The following is a 20,802-nucleotide window of genomic DNA, read 5'->3' as shown; positions in this document are numbered from 1 at the left end:
CTGTTTAAGGTTTTTCTATAAAGAAATGTGGGGTCACCTAATATTGATATACGACGAGTGAATTATGCCTCTGTATCTCTAATTCATAATTATTGTTTCCCAAATCCACTTTTAAAGATGAGGAGAAATCATGGCTAACAAATACAAGACCACTGTGGTAATGACTGAGATCCAAATATAGCCATCTTTATCTAATTGGGTTTTATAATCCATTTTCTTGCCACAAAATCCTTAGCAATTTTACTGCCAGGGTTTTTCATCTGGCCTTCATGGATAGACTTCAAGAAAACCCGTGAACCTTTGAAAATGTATACAAAGCATTGTTGTATGTCTCTCCCTACCCACCTCCCCTTGGGAGAACTAGGTCCCCATGATTCTGACTTTAGCCAAGCTATTTATTTTGAAAGTGCAAACAATGTTAGTGAAGGATGTCCACCCCTCCCCCACCTTTGGAAGACAAGGGCTAAAAGAGGAGGTTGCAAATGATTTAATCAGAGTCCCATTGTTGGACATTTAGATTAAAAGAACACACTTTGTATAAAAATATTTTTAGAGCTCTCATTAGGTTTTGGATAAATTCCAAAGGATGGAATTGCTGGGGTAAAGGGAGTGAAAATTTAAAACTTTAATATTCTTGATACCTATTGCCTAATTGCTTGCCAGAAAATGTGAGTTTACATCTTTGACAGCATTGTGAGAAGGCTCATTATTTCACACATGGATATATAATTCTAAATAATAAATTGTATATTGTTTTGAATTGCATATCTTACTTTTACATATTCCATTGGCCAAATACACCTGTCAGAACAGAGAAATAAATTAGTCACTTCCTTCCTTAATATGTATATATGCGCGCGCGCGCGCACACACACATGCACACACAATTGCACAATTGTAACCATGAATATAACAATTCACTAAATCTTAAACTTTCTACAAGCAATGAGATAACCTAGCCTTTGAGACGTTAGAGAGAACAGCCCAAGTCACAGCGAAGAGTTGAAACACTGGGATTTGAGCTGGGATCTCATACTTCTCTAACACTGAGTTAAGGGGGGTGGAGGGACATCATGTACAAAAACAGAAAACAAACCAAAACCAACACAAGCCAAAACGAAAACAAAACAGAAACAGGGTTCCTGCCCGCTTACAGTTTCCTTCTACTGAGCAAGAGGTTCAAATTAAAATAAGTGGGACTTCTCGGCTGCCAGACGTGAGTCTACCATCCAGTTTATCCCACTCCCAGGGTCGTGAGTGTAAGGGATGGAACGTGGACTGGAAGACGGTTCAGCTGCGGGCTAAGGCAGACAGTGCACGGTTTTCCCCTTTGCAAAAGAAAATGGCCTGATAGCGGGGGTGAGGAAGAGTAGAAGACACTACTGTTAAATTTTTCAAGGCGAGGGTGGCCAATTTTTACCTTTTAAGTCTTGAGAGACCAAGGTAACGCAACCAGAAGTGCGCACAAGTACAGCAGCTGCGCTTCCGGGTTTTAGGACGGAGGAGCAAGGACGCATGCGTCGTGCACGCTCCTGGGCCTCCCACCTGCGAAAGCACTCTGCGCAGGCGCGAGCACAGGTTGCTACGGGGTTGGCCATCAGCTGATGCTGTCGTTGCGCTGCCCCTCCTTCCCAACTCCGCGGCGACCCTGCTGCAGGCCTATCGCTCCAGCCCTGGCACCGGGGACTGCGGATTCCGTGACCCTGTCCTCAGGCCGGTCCGCGCCGGAGCAGCTCGGGACTGCGCAGCGCCCCGCGGGCGTGCCGGTGAGCGATCCCGGACGCGCAGCCCTTAGGTCCCCTTCCGGAGCGGGGCCGAGCTGAGACGCCTTTGGAAGAAACCGAGGGGATGGAGGAGGGGAGGCCGGCGGGGAGCTGGGCCCGCCTGACGACGGGGGAGGCGCTCTGGGTTGTGTTGATGGAGGTATTGTGTCACCTCCTCCTACCCGGACCCAGACTCCTGCCAAGGGGCTCCAGGCTGCGGCCCAAACCCCACGCACGGGGTTGATTCCTGCTCCCCAACAACTTGTGTAGCCAGGTGGCTCTTGATTTTGCTATTCTTGAGTTTTCTTGCACGGTTGCCTGGATCTTGAACCTTTCCAGTGTATGCTGGGTTGTTTCGTTTCTGTAGCTTAGGAAGGGACTGGCTTCCATATCACAGAAGATGACTACCTATTTAAGTTGGATGGGGTGCTATACTTTCTGTTCGTACTGAGTCTGAGATCTGTGTTGGTATAAAAGACTGCGATAAAAATACTGAGCATAGAGAAGAGAAGAGGGCCTAGCACATCTGTATGCACCAGCCAGTCTCCAGGAATAAAAGTGGTTAAATTTATTAGCGCTTTGAGGAAAATCCAGTGGGAAGGGCAGGAATGCACAGTACCTGACAAAGTCTGGCCCTAGTCCATAGCCTTGATGAAACAAACACCTGTCAGAGGCAGACTGTCAAGACAAATGTTAGGTGAAGCCCAGAGAGCCACAGTTTTTGCCTTCTTTGTGTTTCCCCCTATAGGCAATCCAGTGTACAGACACGGATTAATTAACCCCTGAACCACCTGTGACTGGCAGGGGTATTGGTTTGGCTGGGATTTAATGTCATTGAAACAAATCAAACGCATTTGTAGACATAATCATTTGTTTCTGAACTCATGTGGACAATAGACTTTTGTAATAGTGAAAATACGCATCTTTATTCATCATTCTACAATTTTAAGGATAGCTGTTTTTGTTTTTTTCTTGATGCTTACACGATGTTTGAGTGACCCCAACACATGAACGGCACACCAGTTTTAGAAAGCAAACTTTTTTTGAAGGATAAATTGAATTATTTTGACTGTCATTTTTCCTTTTGCAGTCAATGAAAAATTTTTAAAGAAGTATTTATTTTTTTTGTATGTATATCTATAATCTATTTTTAGGAACTGTTAAAAAGTATATAATCAAATTTAGAAAGTGAAGAAATACTTTATTTTTAAATTCTTTATCATTTTATTTTCCCTTAATATCAGCAGTTTGGATTATGTCACTTATTTTCATTTTTAAAATTGTATGGCCTTAACTGCAGTGTTATTGCATTACTTACCTGAGGAGGTTATTTTGGTGTACTAATTACACTTAGATATTTGGCTTTAAATTAATATTTAATTTTCCCCATGATATGTTTTGATACTGTCCTAAAATTTTGAAATTAAATATTCTAATTTTTTTCTGCTTTGTATTGGTAAATTTAAGATTTTGGAATATTAATTTCATAATTTTAACTGCCTACTGCTAAATGAAAGAAAAATCTGCAGAATTTGTTTTTGTTTTGTTTTGTTTTGTTTTTGTTTTTGTTTTTAAAGATTTTATTGGGGAAAGGGAACAGGACTTTACTGGGGAACAGTGTGTACTTCCAGGACTTTTTCCAAGTCAAGTTGTTGTCCTTTCAATCTTAGTTGTGGAGGGTGCCGTTCAGCTTCAAGTTGTTGTCCTTTCAGTCTTAGTTGTGGAGGGCGCAGCTCATCTCCAGGTCCAGTTGCCATTATTAGTTGCAGGGGGTGCAGCCCACCATCCCTTGCGGGACTCCGGGAATTGAACTGGCAGCCTTGTGGTTGAGAGCCCACTGGCCTATGTGGAAATCCAACCAGCAGCCTTTGGCATTAGGAGCCCGGAGTTCCAACCGCCTGAGCCACCGGGCCGGCCCCCAGAATTTGGTTTTTGAGTTCTTTTTGTTGCAAGTGTTTAAATGTTTAAAGCAAGAAATGTGAGGATGAGAAGAATTGTGGATTTCATTGATCACCAAAGGGCTTGAATTTTAAAAGGATGAAAAATACTACTTTGAACTAATAATAGCTAGCTGTAGTCAGTCTGCCCAAAGCAACTTTTACCTTCAGTGCTAATTGGTTTAAAGGTGAAATGTGTTGTTGGCTTATTCCAAGAAACTGGAAGCCCATGTTGCTTTTCAGAGAACCCTAAGAAAGTGTAGGCTTTTGTCAAATTTTAATGTTGTTTGAAAGCCCATTCTCATCGCAAGTCTGATACAATATCATTTCATAATATTTCGATGGAAAAACACTTTTGGACTCTAGTAAATGGCTTTCATATTTTAGATATTACTTTGATTGACTATAATTCTAATCCCCAAAGTTGTTTGAACATTTCCTTGAAGTTTTTTCTAAATTAATTAGATTGGCATAAATATCTCAATGTCTTTGAGTATACATTTTTTCCTGAAGTTTACTGTAAGATTATTCTTTTTCTTTAGACATGGGAAAGTCTTTTTCTCATTTGCCTTTGCATACAAATAAAGAAGATGCTTACGGTGGAGTCGCATCAACTGATAATATGAGGAATGGATTGGTTAATAATGAAGCCCATAATGAAGATGGAAGAAATGGAGATGTCTCTCAGTTTCCATATGTGGAATTTACAGGAAGAGATAGCGTCACTTGCCCCACTTGTCAAGGAACAGGAAGAATTCCTAGGGGTATGTGTTACTGTATTGTTTTCCCTTTAAAGAATGATTCCATACATTTGCATAAGAAGAACTACACAGAGAGGGATGGTATGTGAAGATGAGCTAAATAGGAAAAAAAATCAATTTGGCTTATCACAGGGGAAGTCAGAAAGGAATACTCCCCCTGTGCAATTTGTAGGCTACTTTAGTAGCAGTGGCAACAATAGAAATAATGAAAGTACCTTGTGCTGTTCTCATTTTCTGCTTAGTCAAAGTTGATAAGTGACTCTGGAGAGATGCTGAGGGAAGGACAAAGTGACAGTATAAGGTCCATCAGAGTCTCTGATAAATGTCTTGCAGTTGGGCAAGTTTATATTTGAGTTGGCCTTTGAATGTGAGGATTTTATCTTTGCAGGCAGAGCAACAGTTTGAGAATAAAAGGATTATTTTAGTCGAAGGGATTGATGTACCATGCTGGGAGGAGGGGGAGAATTATTGGGGTATATTTTTGAGATATGGCCAGTGGGGTTTTTTTGGCAGCCTGGAAGTATGTTCTGGATAGTAGGAAATCAAGGATGACTCCAAAGGTATTTTTGTTTGAGCAATTGGAAGAAAGGAGTAGCTCTTTATCAGGATGGAGGAAAGGTATGAGTGTGTCTGTTAGTGGAGAGATCAAGAGCTCAGCTTTAATTCTATACCTTTGGAGATGTATATTTGACACCTAAGTGGATATGTTCAGTAGGCAGTTAGTTATAATAAGGGCCTGGAATTCAAGTGCAAGGCGTAGGTTGGAGTCGTTAGTATATAGATGATATTTAAAGCTAAATTGAATGAGAGCAGCAGGTTCATCTGTGTGAAAAGAAGAAGGAAGAGATCCTATCATTGAAACCTGGGGCATTACAACATTTTGAGGTAAGTTACATGAGAAAAAATTAGCAAAGACACTGAAAAAGAGCAGCTAGAGTAAAAGGTAGAAATCTCTGTTTCAGTGGTATCCGGGAAGACAAATGTAAAATGTGCACCAAAAAGGAGAGTGATCAACCATGTTAGATGCTACTTATAGATCAATTAATGTGAGGGCAGAAAGCTGACCTTGGATTTGGTGATTAGAGGCTACTGGAGACCTTTCAAAGAGCAGTTTTGTTAGCCTGCATAAGCATGCGGATCATGTATAGAATGGGACCAAGAAAGCATAGGAGGAATGAAATTATATAGTGGGACGATAGTTTTTCTGAGGAGTTTTGCTATACAAAAAAGGAGGAAGCAGTATAACTGGAAGGGGCTCTGAGATCAGGAGAGGGATTTTCTTTAAAGATGGAGTGACTACTATGTTTGTATGGTACTAAGAGTGATCCATAGAAAAAAAAAAACATTGATACTGCAGGAAGTGGGAGAATTAATAAATCTAGGCACAAGAGCACAGGCTGCACTTCCAGAGCAGCACCTGCACTTTATTCTTAGTAACAAGAGAGAAGGTAGAGAGTGTGGGCACAGAAGTAGATAGGTGGGTGAGTGTGGTAATGGGAGCTTGTGGAAGTTCTCTTCTGTTGGCCGTATCGTGAACTAAGAATGAGGCTAGGGAAGAAAGGATTGGAGGTTTCAGAAGGAAGTTATGAAATTGTGATTGGTCTTGGATGTCAGATTGCAAGTGTGAACTAGGGACATATAGTATGATAGTTGGCATCATTAAGGGCCACTTGAGATTAGTGATCTAAAATGAAACCAGTGAGCATAGTTGTATGTTTCTCTCTATCCAAATTCAGCTGTGTGGATTTGGCATAGTAACTAAAGGGTTGGTTGTAACCAGAATTGTAGTTTAGCCAAATGAATACCACCAAACAGGATGATATATATACAGAGAGAGACATATATACATAATACGCGTATGTATATTTCTATGTGGGTGTGGTGGGTGTAGTGTAAATGAGGGGAGATGTGTAGAAAGGGCAGGGAGGAATAGTGGAAGTGTTATGGGAAGCTTTAAAAGAGAATTTGACGGTAGTGCTTTAATAGTTCATACGAAGAGCCAACTTCTGATAAGATTGGGAAAATTGGCATTTAAAGATCCATTTATCGATTAAAGTATGTGGATATAGCTCAACCCAAGAAATAAATGATGGATTTTGAAGTGACTTAAGGTAGAGAGGGGTGTGGCCTAAAAGAGTCCTGGAAGAATCGTTACATGGGGTTTCTTGAAGCATGACACTTGGTCAGTTTGGGGTTTCAATGGGGATGGCGTGGGAACCTCTTGTTACAAGGGTTTCAAGATACACAGGAAGCAATTTGCTTCTTCTGCTGTCATCCAGACAACTAACTGGAAGTCTTAATGGAAAACTGGGGGGTTGAAGGAAGGCCTGACTAATTCTAGTCTTTTGATAGCTGAAACTTTTAAATTTTTTTTTTAATGAAAGAATTACTCTTTCTCATTCTTCATACTATTTCAATTAGCTAGACATCTAGGTATGAAGAAAACATAAGGTCTGCTCTAGAACTCAACATCTACTGAATAATTTTTGAAGATTTTGAGAGCAATTTACTAAAGAAATGAGATGAGAGCCAGATAGTTTGATGAGGAGCTACTATATATTTAATTAATCATGTTAATAAAAATTTTAAACCTACTTCTTTCACTTTTAGGGCAAGAAAACCAGCTGGTGGCATTGATTCCATACAGTGATCAGAGATTGAGGCCAAGAAGAACGTAAGTGATTATAAGAAAATGACTTTTTTTTTTAATTTTTTGCTTTACAAATTATGTATAATCATTCTAGTTAACACTATTAAAAGGAAAAATGCTATCAGGTTATAAATATAAGCTTATATGCTTTGTGTCATTAAAAAAAAAAAGGGTTCTTCATTGAGGTAAGGTCTTGAAAGCAGCATAGTGTCTGAACCTTCTCAAATTTATTTATCACAACAGACAGCCCTAGAATAGCAGTAGGAAACACACATGGAGATAACATGTTTGTATCAAAATGAGTGTTAAGGTGTTCCAACTAGCCTCAGAGTAAAAATGGGTATTCAAACTATATGACAGCAAGGACTCAAACATGCTGAGCAGCTGTATGCAAGTTGTGAAGGGAAGCAAAAAGAGTTCCTAAGAGATCTAAGACCCCTGACACCCAATGCAAATACGTTACCTCAGAAGAAGAGGACCCCACTCAGAGGACTTCCAGCAAATACCTGAAAATAACCTGTTAAAATGAGAGGCCTCTGCATGCTCTAGCTTGGATAGAGTACCAAAAAAGAGATCCCTCTGAGGAGCCATGAGATGGTCAGAAGGGTCTGGACCATCGTAAGCCCCCAAAGACCTTAAGGAAACTCTACAAAACCCCTTGGAAAAGGACAGATACATCCTAAGGAAAAACCTGTTCGGGGTAGAATCCAGTTAGCACGGGGCGAGAATATGGATATAGGAGAGAAAGGCTTCAGAAACTAGAGAAATAATCTCAGAACTATAGAAGTGGATATACCTAGTGCTGTGTTTTTTAATACATTGTATAACAACAGAGGATGGCTGTAAACTTGGGGTGAAATTGGCGAGGCATGGATACCTCATTATTTTAAGGGTTTCAGTGGTGGTTCTGATGAGTAGTCGCTTTAGGGAATCATGATGGCAAAATTTACATGTGAAAATTCTGTTGCCATGAATTCAGAAGGAAGTCTTAAAATTTATATTTTTATAAAGCTCCCTATCTTGATTCTAACCTGCAGCCCAGTTTAGGAATAACTTTAGTGATGTTCTAGCTATAATAGGCCCGAAATTCTAGTCTCCAATAAGGTAAATGCATCTTTTAAGGAGTACATTTTAACATGAATAGACTCAGACCCAACCCTACTCAATATTTTTATAATGTAGAAAGTTGGTAAAATACATCTTATCCAGCTGGTTTAATAATGGGGGGGGGGGATTTAAGTTGAAAACATACTCTCTAAATGTTTATTATATAAATTTTGATGCACATGTATTTAAATACTCCCTTTTCCTTTTCAGAAAACTGTATGTGATGGCTTCTGTGTTTGTCTGTCTGCTGATTTCTGGATTGGCTGTGTTTTTCCTTTTCCCTCGCTCTATTGATGTGAAATACATTGGTGTAAAATCAGCATATGTCAGTTATGATTTTCAGAAGCGTACAATATATTTAAATATAACGGTAAGTAAAAATTTATATTAAAAATACTTCATTCTTGTATGATACTAAGCAGCACCTTTGTCTCTGTTGAGAGAACGTTAAATGTGACACTGGTCGGTTTCCTTTCTGTATGTGCTGTGGTGACCTTCTCTATTGTTTCTGGTTCTGAAAGTGACAAATTGTAAACATTGGCAATTGTGTATACAGAGTCAGTTAGCATTTGAAGATGGCCTTTGGGGAGTAAAATTAACTAAACAATTGATTGCTGGCAAAAACACTTACAGTCTGTTTACTTTCCAATGTTTGACTCTGAATAGCTCTTAGCAAGATGTCAACATAGTTGATTGGATAAATGTTATAAATGTCATATTTTCACTTCCTTGCATTTTGTAAAATACAGTTTTTGCCATAGTTAACAGACCTCTAGATCCTGTTGTCGTATTAAATACTATAAGTTTATAATAAAAAATAATAAAAATCACATGACATTCCCTTTAAAATACCAGACAGAGTATTTAAATGTAAATACTCTATTTTAATTAATTATTCAGGAATTCCCACATTTTGAGAACTAGCACTTAACTAAATTAAGAAAAACTGAACATTAAATATGAAATACGATGAACATTACGTTCTAGTTGACATTGAGATAAGAGGCTGAGATTTTTACAGATTCTCTGTCAGTATTTTGAACATATTAGTACTAACTCTTTTAGTGCCGTTTATTGTCTTTCTACTTATGAAAATATTTAATTATTATTATAAGATATTTGAAACGACTGTAATGTATAAACATTTGTACTGGTACCTAGACCTAACCATTAACATATACATACATTTGCTAACGATGCATATATACATTTGCATACATGTATACTTGTACAAATGTAATCAGACTTTTTCTTATGTATATAGGGGATACACACATGCACATTTTAACTGAGATTTTACTACGTTTTCCCATATTAACTGATTGCATGTAGTCTTTTACATGGCCATATTACAATTTACTCAACCATTCTCTAAATAACTATTTCGTTTGCTATTAATCAAACACTTATTCAGAGAACATCTTTGCGCTGAAATGTTTCCATTTCAGATCATTTCTTTAGGATAAATTTCTGAAAGTAAATTTGCCAATTAAAGATCATGGAGAGTTGAAGCTCTTTGGTAATAAGTCATCATTATTTGAAAGCTAATAATTGTGGTCCCTTGACTTATAAAATAAATGGATTCTCATTGCTTTCAGTAAAAACATACATGATCTTTAGTACTAAACTTTTTTGTCCTATCTTACTTTTTCTTGTCTTTCTTCGTATTTTCTTTTTATCTTCTAATATATCTTTTTCTAATTCTCATAAGTATTTTTATTCTCATCCTGTTTTGTGTCACTGATCCCTTTAATATTCTAATGAAAGCTATGCCACTTTGGATAAAGGCATATGCGAACATTATTTGCATGTTCGAAAGATTCCAAGATTCTCCTGAATCCCATTCCTTGGTCCGTAGAAGAAGGTCCATTGACCTCAGATCAACAATCCCTTTCCTAAAATGTCTAGAAATGAAATTGACATAATAAGTATTAGGAGCTAAGTAGGTGAAAAAATGTTTACATATTTAGATAAAAGTTATTTCTACTATTATATGGAACTTTACAAATGTTTTCTACATTTGTAACAATAATAATTTAAATGAATGCATAAATGTGATCATATAGTTCCTGATTGCTAGCACATTCTTTTCTTTATTCTATTTTCACTAAAACTATTTTCTCTCTTTCTATATCTTTCTCCATATTCATATTAACTTATAAACTCACATGATCAGTTTTTCTTAGGTCATAAGTTAGTTTCAAAAAAAAAAAAAACCAACATATTTTTTATCTCTTATGCACCTTTGTTTTCTCACTTGTTAATACCTTGTGGAAATCTCTCCTAATTTTCTGGCTTAGAGTTATTCCTTTCTTATTAATGGCTATATAATATTCCATGTAATGACTTAATATTATTAATTCACTCATTCCCCTTATGGATGGGCATTCACCTTTTTCCACTACAAAGAACACTCATTAATATCCTAATGTTTTTATTTCTGTGGAATAAGTGCTCAGAAGTAGGATTGCTAGGCCAAATATATATATATATATATATATATATATATATATATATTTAATGTTTATTGCTAGGTTACTTATCAAAATGACTGTAATGCTTTATATATTTACTAGAAATGTAAAAATATGTCCTTTGCCCATATTATAGCCAGGAATAGAATTTGTCACTTTCTACAAATTTTACTAGTTTAATGGATATAAGGCAATATTCTGTTTTTACTTGAATCAACTTTTTTGGGGTTATAAATGAATTTGAGAATTTTAAGTGTTTTTCTGCCGTTTGTATTTGTACTCTTTTGATTTGTTTACATATCTTTTGCTCTTGTTTTTTTTTTTTCCCATTAAGACTTTGTCTTTTTTTTTTTTCAGTTTGTAAGGGCCCTTTGTATAGATGGTAACCATTACTGTATGCCTTATAAACATTTCTTCAAGATTTATCATTTGTCTATTGATTTAGTTTATGGTTTGTTTTGTTATGACTGTTTTAGGTGTTTTATTTATTATCTGTTATTTCTTGACTTAACATTTTTTCTTTCTTACTTTCCTGGCTGTTTTCTAAAGTACACCATTTGAGACAGTTGTGAATTAGAGTTGTAGAAGTTGGCCCCAGCTGTTACATAAGCGTAGAAGTGATGTACATTTCTTTCTATCCAAAGAGATTAGAATCTTTCCATTTTTTCTCGTTAGTGACCTGGTGGAAATCTCTATTCATATATAAGTCAAAACACTGATTTCTTTTAGACACAAAGTTTATTTAAGTACTGTTTAACATTTTAAATGGCCATCGTTGTATTTTTTAGAATAGGAAATACCTTACTAATAGAATCAGTAGAGATAGCTACATATTAACATTTAGTAAAAAATTAGATGAAATTTCAAAATTATTTTTATTCAATTTTTGCTAAGGCCACAAATATATTTTCTAACATTCATTTTTGTATATTCCTGCACCATACATTTTCTGGGCCAATTTTTTTTTTTAATTTTATGTCTATTATAGCATATTGTATGCGTAATACTCATGTATAAAACCAAATAATCAGTGCATTTAATGTTCTTTAACATTTGTATTAATACTTCTTTTCCTCCTATTAAATGAAGCATGACTACAACTGAAGTTAATTTTTTTATTAATTTTGAATACATATTTGTTAGGCTTATTTTCATGTAACTTGTACATTTTCTGCCTCCTTTCTTTTGCAGAACACACTAAATATAACAAACAATAACTATTACTCTGTTGAAGTTGAAAATATCACTGCACAAGTTCAATTTTCAAAAACAGTTATTGGAAAGTCCCGCTTAAACAACATAACCAATATTGGTCCACTGGATATGAAACAAGTAAGTTTCAGTCATGAAATACTTCGGGGAAGTTAATGAGTCTCAACTTTGTTTATCATATTAACTTGAGGGAGGTGAGGGTTTCTTTAAAAACTTGCCTTTGAAATGTATCCCATGCATGTATAAGATAAAGTCTTAGTATCATATTTATAAAAGAGATTTCTGAACTCTTTAAAGTTATGAAATGCTTGCTATTTTGATCCTGTTCTCTGTTGGTTTATTTTCATTTTTGCCTTTCAGATTGATTACACAGTACCGACTATCATAGCAGAGGAAATGAGTTACATGTTGTAAGTTCTGATTTTTAACAGTGTTCTTCAATTATAAAAGTTGAAGAACTGAATACACACACACACACACACACACACACACACACACACACCCCACCCCCCCCCTCCAAAGGTCAGACAATTAAGTGCTCGAACTTTCCACTTGCTCTTACATGGTGGAAAGTTCATGAATTTAATTGTCTGACCTTAGTGTGCGCGCACGTGTGTGTGTGTGTGTGTGTGTGTGTGTGTTTATTTATTTATTTTTAATATCCCAAATCTTAGCAGTCAGAAAACCACATTTTGGAATATTGCTTCTGGCCTCTGCTCATCTTTGTTCTTCGCTTCTCCCTTTTCAACATATAAAATATTTATTTACATATACCTGTACGTATATTTTTTTTTTTTTTTTTTAGGATCATATGCACCATATCACTTGTTTACTATGTTACGAAAACTATATTCTCATATATTCTAGTATTTGTTTATGTTTTATTGTAGGAGGGCTAATGCTAATAATTTCTAAATCTTAGTTTTGGTTTGAAGTTCTAAAGCTTTTAATTGGTTCTAAATGATTATTAATTCCTGTTAAGTAAAAAATAATGGTAAATTTTCATCATCTTTTCATAACAGCCTGATGTAGAATTTCTGAGTAACAAACTGGTTAGTAAAATTTCAAAAGGTGAACAAAAAGTAGAAGTAATTTGTTAAAACAACTCTATAACTGCTATAATAGGAAATCATATTGTTTTTAGAATAAAAAATCATGGAAATATTAACCATTATTATTTGAGGTTAGAAAATGCCAAACCAATAAATGCTTACCTATTATATCTTTGTAATAGTATCTCTGTCAGTTTTAACATAGGAAGAATCGTAATTAAACTTTTTTATGTCAGAGGTTGCATTTATTCACATTGTGTTTTCTTCAACAGTGATTTCTGTACACTGCTAACCATCAAAGTGCATAACATAGTACTCATGATGCAGTGAGTATGAATTTTATTTTTGAAAGAGAATTTCTTTGTTCAAACTTCAGAGTCCTTGCTGCCTGTAGTAAATGATCATTAACATTAGTGAGAAGTAATTCATTAACATCCTCATTAACAGTGAGGAGAAGTAATGCTATTGTTTTTTAAATCGGGTATTATCCTAAGTTGTTAAACCATTGTGGGTTATAGGTTTGGTGTTTGGGCCATTAGCTAACATTTGAATAACTCTTCCTATGATGAGCGAACTATATGATTATTTTTAATAGTGTAATGAACTCATATATTTTAACTAAAGATAGGTGTTTTGAAAAAAATTACATTTGTTGTATAGAATTACTTGGATAGGGCTTGCTCAGCCAGTATTTCTGTTGCCTGTTGGGTAACTATTCCGTAAGAGGCCCATGTCCAGAATGTGAAGTTATCATTAGTCTAATAATTTCTTTCTGTAAAGAATTTTGATGTTAAAAAACAAAAAAAAAAGGATTTTGATGTATAAAAGTATTCTCCCTTTAGAAAACTTTTTATATATACCTACTCAATGTTTCTCCCCATTTATTTGACTTTTAGAGTCACTGTGACAACAACATACTTTGGACACTCTGAACAGATATCCCAGGAGAGGTACCAGTATGTCGATTGTGGAAGGAACACAACATATCAGTTGGGGCAGTCTGAATATCTAAATGTGCTTCAGCCAAAACAGTAAAAACTGAAAGATACAGCTGGAGAAGAAAAAAATACCTATTGATATTTTTTAAACTGAAGGATAAGGTATTTACTTCTTGAGAGGAGATCTTAAATTGAACAAAACTAAAGTTTACACACCTATTGTAAGGATACAACTAAAAGTATGTGGACTTGCAAGTTATTGCAACTCTCCACTCTGTGTTCATATTTGTACCAGGATCTTTTACTTGAATCTGAATTTATTGATTGGTTTTCTTCTCTCCCCACCTCCTATGCCCATTCCTCAAAAGGGAGAACTTAGACTTCTCCTACAGGACAATAAATCTTCAAAATTCACAGCTCCATCACTACTAAAAACATAATTTTGGTAATGAACATAATTTGAGAAACTTTATTTCTTAATGTTTTTATAGACTATTACTGAGAGCCTATTCTTCATGAAAGATTTCTAAGGAATAACCTTTCTTTCCTGTTTTATAAATTCCCATTGCTACATGGTTGTATTTCAGCTACATGGTATTTTATCTTTTAGCTAAACATTTTTAGTTTTTCATTTGTTGAAATTCAACTCAATAGCATTTTTTGTCAATCTTAATTTCAAGCGAGTGCAGTGTTTGAATAATACTTATAAACCAAAATAATCTTTGCAAAATTCTTCACTTAAAATTTTTAAAGCCTCTAAAAAGTGTATTTCACATGTCTTTCCATATTAGTTATAGTTTTGTGAAATGGTTGTGTAATCTTCAAACATAGTTAATGTACAATATTGTAAATAAACTGCATGACTTTTATATAGCTTTAATCAATGTCAAAGGTATAGATGCAAAATAAAGTAAGTTGCTCATAAAAATAAAGAAAACAGGAAAATGAAATTCAAAAACCTGTAGAATGTGAATATGATTCCATTTACATATTGGATCAGGCATAAAGTAAATTTGAAATAAAATATTTTGATGCTCCACTTTTTTTTAACGTTGCTTTTCATACTAAAAAATTGTGAAGACACTTAACTTCTCAACTATTAAATATACAAGTCATTAATTTTATGAATGTTTTAGAGGAGGAAATTATTTCTTTGGCAGAGATAATCCAATAAATCCTGTATTAAATGATGGTGGCTATATCAAAATAAAACCTGTGTTATGCTTTTAAAATTTTAATCACTTTGCACATCACATGGATTTCATATCTTTATCAATTATACTTTTAAAGTTTGTATTTTGGGTTTGGATTTTATTTAAGTTATTTTCAATTTCAATGACTTATTCGCTTCACTGTTTTATATTTTAGTACCAGTTATCATTTGGGCTTTCTGCTTTTTCACTTACCTAGGTCTAGGTCCCTTTTACATACATACTACTGAGCATAGGGGCTGAGTATGATACCAAAAAAAAGTGGCCTGAGATTAATTTCTTTCTGTTCCCTAGTGACAGAAATCAGGTTCCCCCTAACTTCCTTCCCCCAAAGTGCCTAACTTAGGTCTGAAACATACCTATTATCAGTCTGACTCTCTCAACTGTAAAACATAAACTGTATTTAATTATTTAGAGCTAATGAAGCCCTGCTTTCTGCCTTTAAATACACTCAGGTCTCCCCTTAGCTCCCAAACCATTTTCTCCAAGTTGTTCTGAGTGAACATTGTAAATGGGTGAAGGCACTAACTTCTTTTATTTAACTTCTTAGTTTTCTCTTAATCCTTTGCTAACTCGTCCATCCTTACTATTAAACTAAAATCACCCCTTTACATTTATTGTGGACTTTCTAGTCAAACCCAATCTTCAGGTGTTTTTTTTTTAATGCTATGTTTTTTGATTGCTCCCATTCTTGAAACTAACACTTCTCTAATGTATTGATTCTATTTGTATGTTTCAAACCATTCTCATTTCATTTTCCCTCATTATTTTTTGCCATCTTTTAATGACTATTATTTTGACCATCTTTTTCCTCAAAATTTCTACTTCTATGACTACAACAATCACCTTCCAAATCCTTTGCATGCCTGACCTTCACCTATCTAGTTTCTCATTTAACTAGTGACCCAGAGATGACAGTATTTCAGTGACTCTATGTAAAATTCAAAAATGTTTTCAAATTTTTATCATGTTTTGTTCTCCCCTTGTGCTCATGTCCCATTTACTTCAAAAATTGCCATGAATTTCTTCAGAATCATCCTTCAGATAGGCCTCCTTCAAAAAACCAATCCTGATTTATTTTCTTGCTTTTGTATCTTTTAACCTTGGAAAATTATATAGTGTAAATTAAAAACATTTTTCTGTTGGTTTGTGGTTCTGATATTCTTTTAGACTGCATTTATAGAATCAACTGAATGGGAAAATTTGCTTTTAGTGACTTAGGTTCAAATATTTTTGAGTATTTTTCCTTCATTCTTTAAACTAAAAATTCTATACCTATTTTCCATGGAGTTTAAGTCCAAAAAAATCTAGAATTTAAATTAAGTAAAAAAACAATAGTAGAGAAAGGTCACCTATGACTACTTTCAGAGAGAGTTAAGTAACCACCAGGATAAGCCTAAAACAAAGCATGCTGTATGTTAATAAAACTACAAATACACATTCAGGTAAAGCAGAATTATAGCCATTTAAAAAAACCTAGAAAGAATGAATGAGGCTTTAACTTTTCTTAGGCTGTTGTCCAGTGTAGTTCCTTACATGGTAATAAGATAGGTATCAATTCATTTTTTAAAACTGCTTTCAGACTTATCCAAAGGACATATAAAGATGTTACAAATTTTTTTCTGATGCTTCCAAGAAAAACTTTCCCTTAAATTATATCTTTAATAGACTGGTCCTCCTAACCAAATGTAATACTATTACAAGCCTCTGTGTGTTGATATTACATGCATACAGCCCTTTTTTAGACCTTTTTGCCCTTTTTAGACCTTTTTCATAAGTTTTTATGTGATTTCCGAATAGCCTTGTGAGTCAGACAAAGGAGGATGATAGGATCCTCATCTTTTATAAGAGGAAGGAGAGGCATGAAGAAGTTGAGGGACTTGCTGAAGATCATGTATTTAGTAAATAGTTTAATTGAGGCCAGACCTAGTTTTTCTGTCTCTTGTATCTGTGCTCTATCATTTAAAATATCCATTGGAAAGTACTGTTGACACAGGTTAGTACGATTAAAAATTAGAGAAGACATTCACATAGCTAATTGTGACAAAATAATACTGATGGACTAAGATTTTTTTTGGTACCTGAAATATTTTAAATGGGAAATGAACTCTAATAAAATATTTTGAAGCATAATTTATAGATTAATTTTTTTCTGTTACAATTTAGTACTCTGTGATCATTCCAATAAAGCTCTGACTCTTGTCATCAGAGTAGACTATAAATAATAGAGATTAAAGAATTTGATCTTTGAAATGTGACAGTATGAAAATACTAAATACCAGATAAATTACTTGAAATTGCTAAAATGGTTATTATAGTGCATAACGTAAATGACTGGTTTTATGTATGTGCAGTTTTTCTATTCCTTTTTTGTTTTTTAGGCCAGTAAGCTAATTATTTTCTCTAAAAATCTATGACAAGAAAAAAATTTACTTCAGATCTTCTGAATTGTAGTTTGGAAATGACATAGTGCAGTGTTAAAATAGATAAGAAGTGACTGCCGAAACAACAAAAGTAACCTAGGAGACTTCAAATGTTAGCCTAGTGAGTCCTTTGTGGTTCTTAGCCTTATCATTATTGCAGTATAATTCTGGATATTTCATTGGAGGGCATGTCCCCAACTCTTGCCCATATTATTTTGTTAGTCTTTTTAAAGTTCCTAAGTAGTTGTTTATATAATGATTATATTTTATTTAAGAAAAGAGTTTGTTAGCTGCTGGACCCAAACTCAGTCACTGCTAGGTATAGCTAATGTTCATTGATTACTTACTGTGTCACATACTGTAAGAATCTTTTATGTGCATTATCTCACTCCTCAGAACAGTCCTCTAAGGTAGATACTGTGATTGCCTCCTATTTTATATCTGAGAAAATTGAGTTTTAGGGAAGTTAAGAAATGTGGCTAACCTTATAAGTAGCAGATTCGAGATTCACCCCAAGTCTGTTCGACTCAAGCATCACTACTCTTACGTTTAGCATATTTTCTTTCCAGTCTCTGAAAATGTATTATTTGTAAAAATATAGTGGTTGTTGCACTTAATATATAAGATTTTGAGGTTTTTGATAACACAGTTGATCCTAGAACAGCATGGGGATGGGCAGTTAGGGGTGCAGACCTCTCACACAGTTGAAAATCAGCTTATAAATATGGTCCGCTATCTGCATATAGGGATTCTCAACCATGAAATTGACCCTTGAACAACAGGGTTTGAACTGCGCTGGTCAATTGAAAAACATCTGTGTATAAGTAAGCCTGTGCAGGTCAAATCTGTTCAATAGTATTTTCAAAAATGCTATTTAGGATTCTTTGTTATTTTGTAGATATTTGGTATTATAAAAATGTTTATCTTTGATTTTTTTTAAATACTCATTTGTTAAGAGTTTTTCTTTTACAAGATGTAAAATTTTTAATTTACATGTCAACCTTTGATAAGCAGTATGAATTGAATTTCAGGTTATTAGGTTGTAAGCCAAAGGTTACCGTAATGTCATGATTTTTAGCTCATAGTGTCTGGAAGCAGCAACTACTTGGCTCAAATACAACTAAGAATAATCAATTTGATTTATTTCATAAAATCATTTTAAATTAGATGTTTATCTTAAATTATTTTAAGGAAGAAATATGTTTGAGAAGATGGGGTAAAAAGACAAACATTATTTCTTTAAAAAAATTATTTTTACATAAAAAAATATATTTACAATGTGCTTCAATCAAAAATTTTACTTCCATATCCCAAAGCTACTTATTTCAAAGTAAAAATTTTCACTTGTCAGCTGAAATTTCTGATTAGAACTCATATTTGTGTATTTTTGTGCTTAAAATGTAAATTTCACAGTGGATTTTTTTTTTGAAATTTATCCTTACTATGGATAAAAAGCAAGTGATACATTTATAGTTACTATTGAGATTAAAAATGGTAATTTCCATTTTTTTAACTACTAATATAATTGATTATGTTTGTAGTTCTTTTTACATCTGTTTAACATGGGCTCTAAATTAAAAAAAATGTAATATGGTCTGTATTGACCCTAAAAATATTTCATAAACTAACAAATACATGGCAAATTTTTCATAGCTATTCTAGAAGGAGATTGTTCCCTTCTGTTTAATTACATTAAATGAAATGTGTTTAAGAGAAATGTTTTCAGCATATTTTGTATACTGAAAAAAAAAAAAAGGATTAGTATTGGGCCAATGGCCAAGATGTAATATTACTACCATGTAGACTGTTACAGTTCAAATTATCCCATTTCCCCCAGAATTTTAGAAACTAGAAGTCTGGGAGATACTGTATCAGCTGTAGTTGGGTGATTCTAAGTGCTGTGTAAATACTATTCATCTTCTAATTGCTTGAGATGGAACATATGCCAACTTGCAAAACATGCATAATTTCATTATGTAATGGTTTGTTTTAGGCATAAAATATCAGCAAACCATGCCTTCTGTGTTTTGTCTTATATTTACTTGTAGAACTAAGATTTTGGAAAATGATTTGAAATGGTTGCTGATTTGACCTGCTTGGTCAGATATTTGAATGACGATGGCATTACTGGGTAGATTCTAACCCATGATTCTAATTGTGGAATAAAGAATAATATAAAACATGAGACTATGGGCACTTATTCTTTGTTTATATTATGTATTAACCTCTATCATAACACACTAGTAAATTTCCAAGTTGAGCAGTTCTGTAGTTATACCTATTGTTGTTCATGTAACAAAACATTCTTATGGTAGTGAAAATGAATAGAAGTGCCCCAAAATGCTATTTTTAATTCACTTGTAACTGTTACTCTTGTAATTGTGTATGACAAAATAAAATTTGTAAAAATTTTAGCATGAAAAATAAAATTTGTATCAGTCAAGTTATCTTGGTTATGGTTTTGAAATTCTCTTGCCATAGATCAGTGTAGATCTTGAAAGCCCTTTAGCTTAAAGCTCTTCAGTTCTTACAGTCCTTACCCAGATTCCACTTTAGCATCCTCTTTGATTTCTTTTTCTTTCATCCACTTAGCTTCCAATCCATTGCCAAATACTATCTGTTCAACCTCTTTAATATCTCTAGAATCTGTCTTGAAATCTCTGTTGTTATTACATTGATCATCTTGGAATAAAACAATGGGAGGTCTTCCAAACTAAATAACTCCAAAATACAGACACCAAAAAGTGATACTGGACACAGAAACTGACAAGTAGACAATGTTAATGGGAGACCATATATCTTTTCCTTGAAACTGAAAGTTAAATATATTGAAGATTTAGGTAAAAAAACAAAATGTAGATAAATACTCTAAACCAGAAAGTGCACATGTTATTTCAAACACAAAATTTTGTCAATATATTACTATGTGGGCAGACCATAGGTAACCTCCACTCACCCTGAATGCAATACAACTAGGAATCAATTTAAAAAATAATAAAAACTGCATAAAGTTAGAAATTTAAAAGGTGTGTAAAACAAAGCAAATAGAAAATAAAATGGAAGTCACTTAGAACTGAACTGAAAGCACTACATTTTAAAATCTTTCATATATGTCTAAAGTGACAGGAAAAGTTGTATCCTAAACTGCGTGTATTAGAAACCAAGACAGATTGAAAATAAGTTATCTGTATTTCCAACTCACAAAACTATTAAAAAAAATCCCAAAGAAAATGTGAGAAAAATCTATGATCATAGAGCAAAGAATAATAGTAAA

At 34.2% G+C, this 20,802-nt stretch overlaps 2 protein-coding genes across 4 annotated transcripts in view; one reads left to right on the top strand and one right to left on the bottom strand.

Moving 5' to 3' along the window:
• The window catches only part of THSD7A (thrombospondin type 1 domain containing 7A), a 626,307-nt gene extending 624,815 nt beyond the window's left edge, over positions 1–1,492 (bottom strand). Inside the window, exon 1 of the mRNA XM_033088067.1 lies at positions 1,421–1,492. The gene's annotated coding sequence lies outside the window, so the exon portion shown is untranslated. The remainder of the gene's footprint in view (positions 1–1,420) is intronic.
• TMEM106B (transmembrane protein 106B) lies at positions 1,195–19,963 on the top strand. 3 transcript variants are annotated; one of them, XM_033088066.1, is made up of 8 exons: positions 1,195–1,216; positions 4,243–4,464; positions 7,072–7,135; positions 8,429–8,588; positions 11,884–12,024; positions 12,265–12,314; positions 13,229–13,282; positions 13,853–19,963. In XM_033088066.1, the coding sequence occupies exons 2-8, from the start codon at positions 4,245–4,247 to the stop codon at positions 13,989–13,991; spliced, it is 828 nt and encodes a 275-aa protein (XP_032943957.1). In that variant the 5' UTR covers positions 1,195–1,216; positions 4,243–4,244; the 3' UTR covers positions 13,992–19,963. The 3 variants fall into 3 exon arrangements, with proteins under 3 accessions (XP_032943957.1, XP_032943955.1, XP_032943956.1); XM_033088064.1 differs by lacking the exon at positions 1,195–1,216 and adding an exon at positions 1,612–1,766 and having other exon boundaries at positions 13,853–14,933; XM_033088065.1 differs by lacking the exon at positions 1,195–1,216 and adding an exon at positions 1,891–2,037.
• Positions 19,964–20,802: the final 839 nt, after the last annotated feature.

The sequence above is a fragment of the Rhinolophus ferrumequinum genome, chromosome 20 (assembly GCF_004115265.2).
Source record: "Rhinolophus ferrumequinum isolate MPI-CBG mRhiFer1 chromosome 20, mRhiFer1_v1.p, whole genome shotgun sequence".
Taxonomy (NCBI): Eukaryota; Metazoa; Chordata; class Mammalia; order Chiroptera; family Rhinolophidae; genus Rhinolophus; species Rhinolophus ferrumequinum.
Note: the sequence above shows the minus strand (reverse complement) of the source record. Positions and strands in the feature narration are given on the sequence as shown.

Excerpts from the sequence above, each read along its gene's own strand:
- TMEM106B (XM_033088066.1), top strand. The coding sequence starts at position 4,245 with ATGGGAAAGTCTTTTTCTCATTTGCCTTTGCATACAAATAAAGAAGAT. Across the intron at positions 4,465-7,071 it reads AACAGGAAGAATTCCTAGGG|GGCAAGAAAACCAGCTGGTG; the intron begins GTATGTGTTACT and ends TTTCACTTTTAG. Across the intron at positions 13,283-13,852 it reads AACATAGTACTCATGATGCA|AGTCACTGTGACAACAACAT; the intron begins GTGAGTATGAAT and ends TTTGACTTTTAG.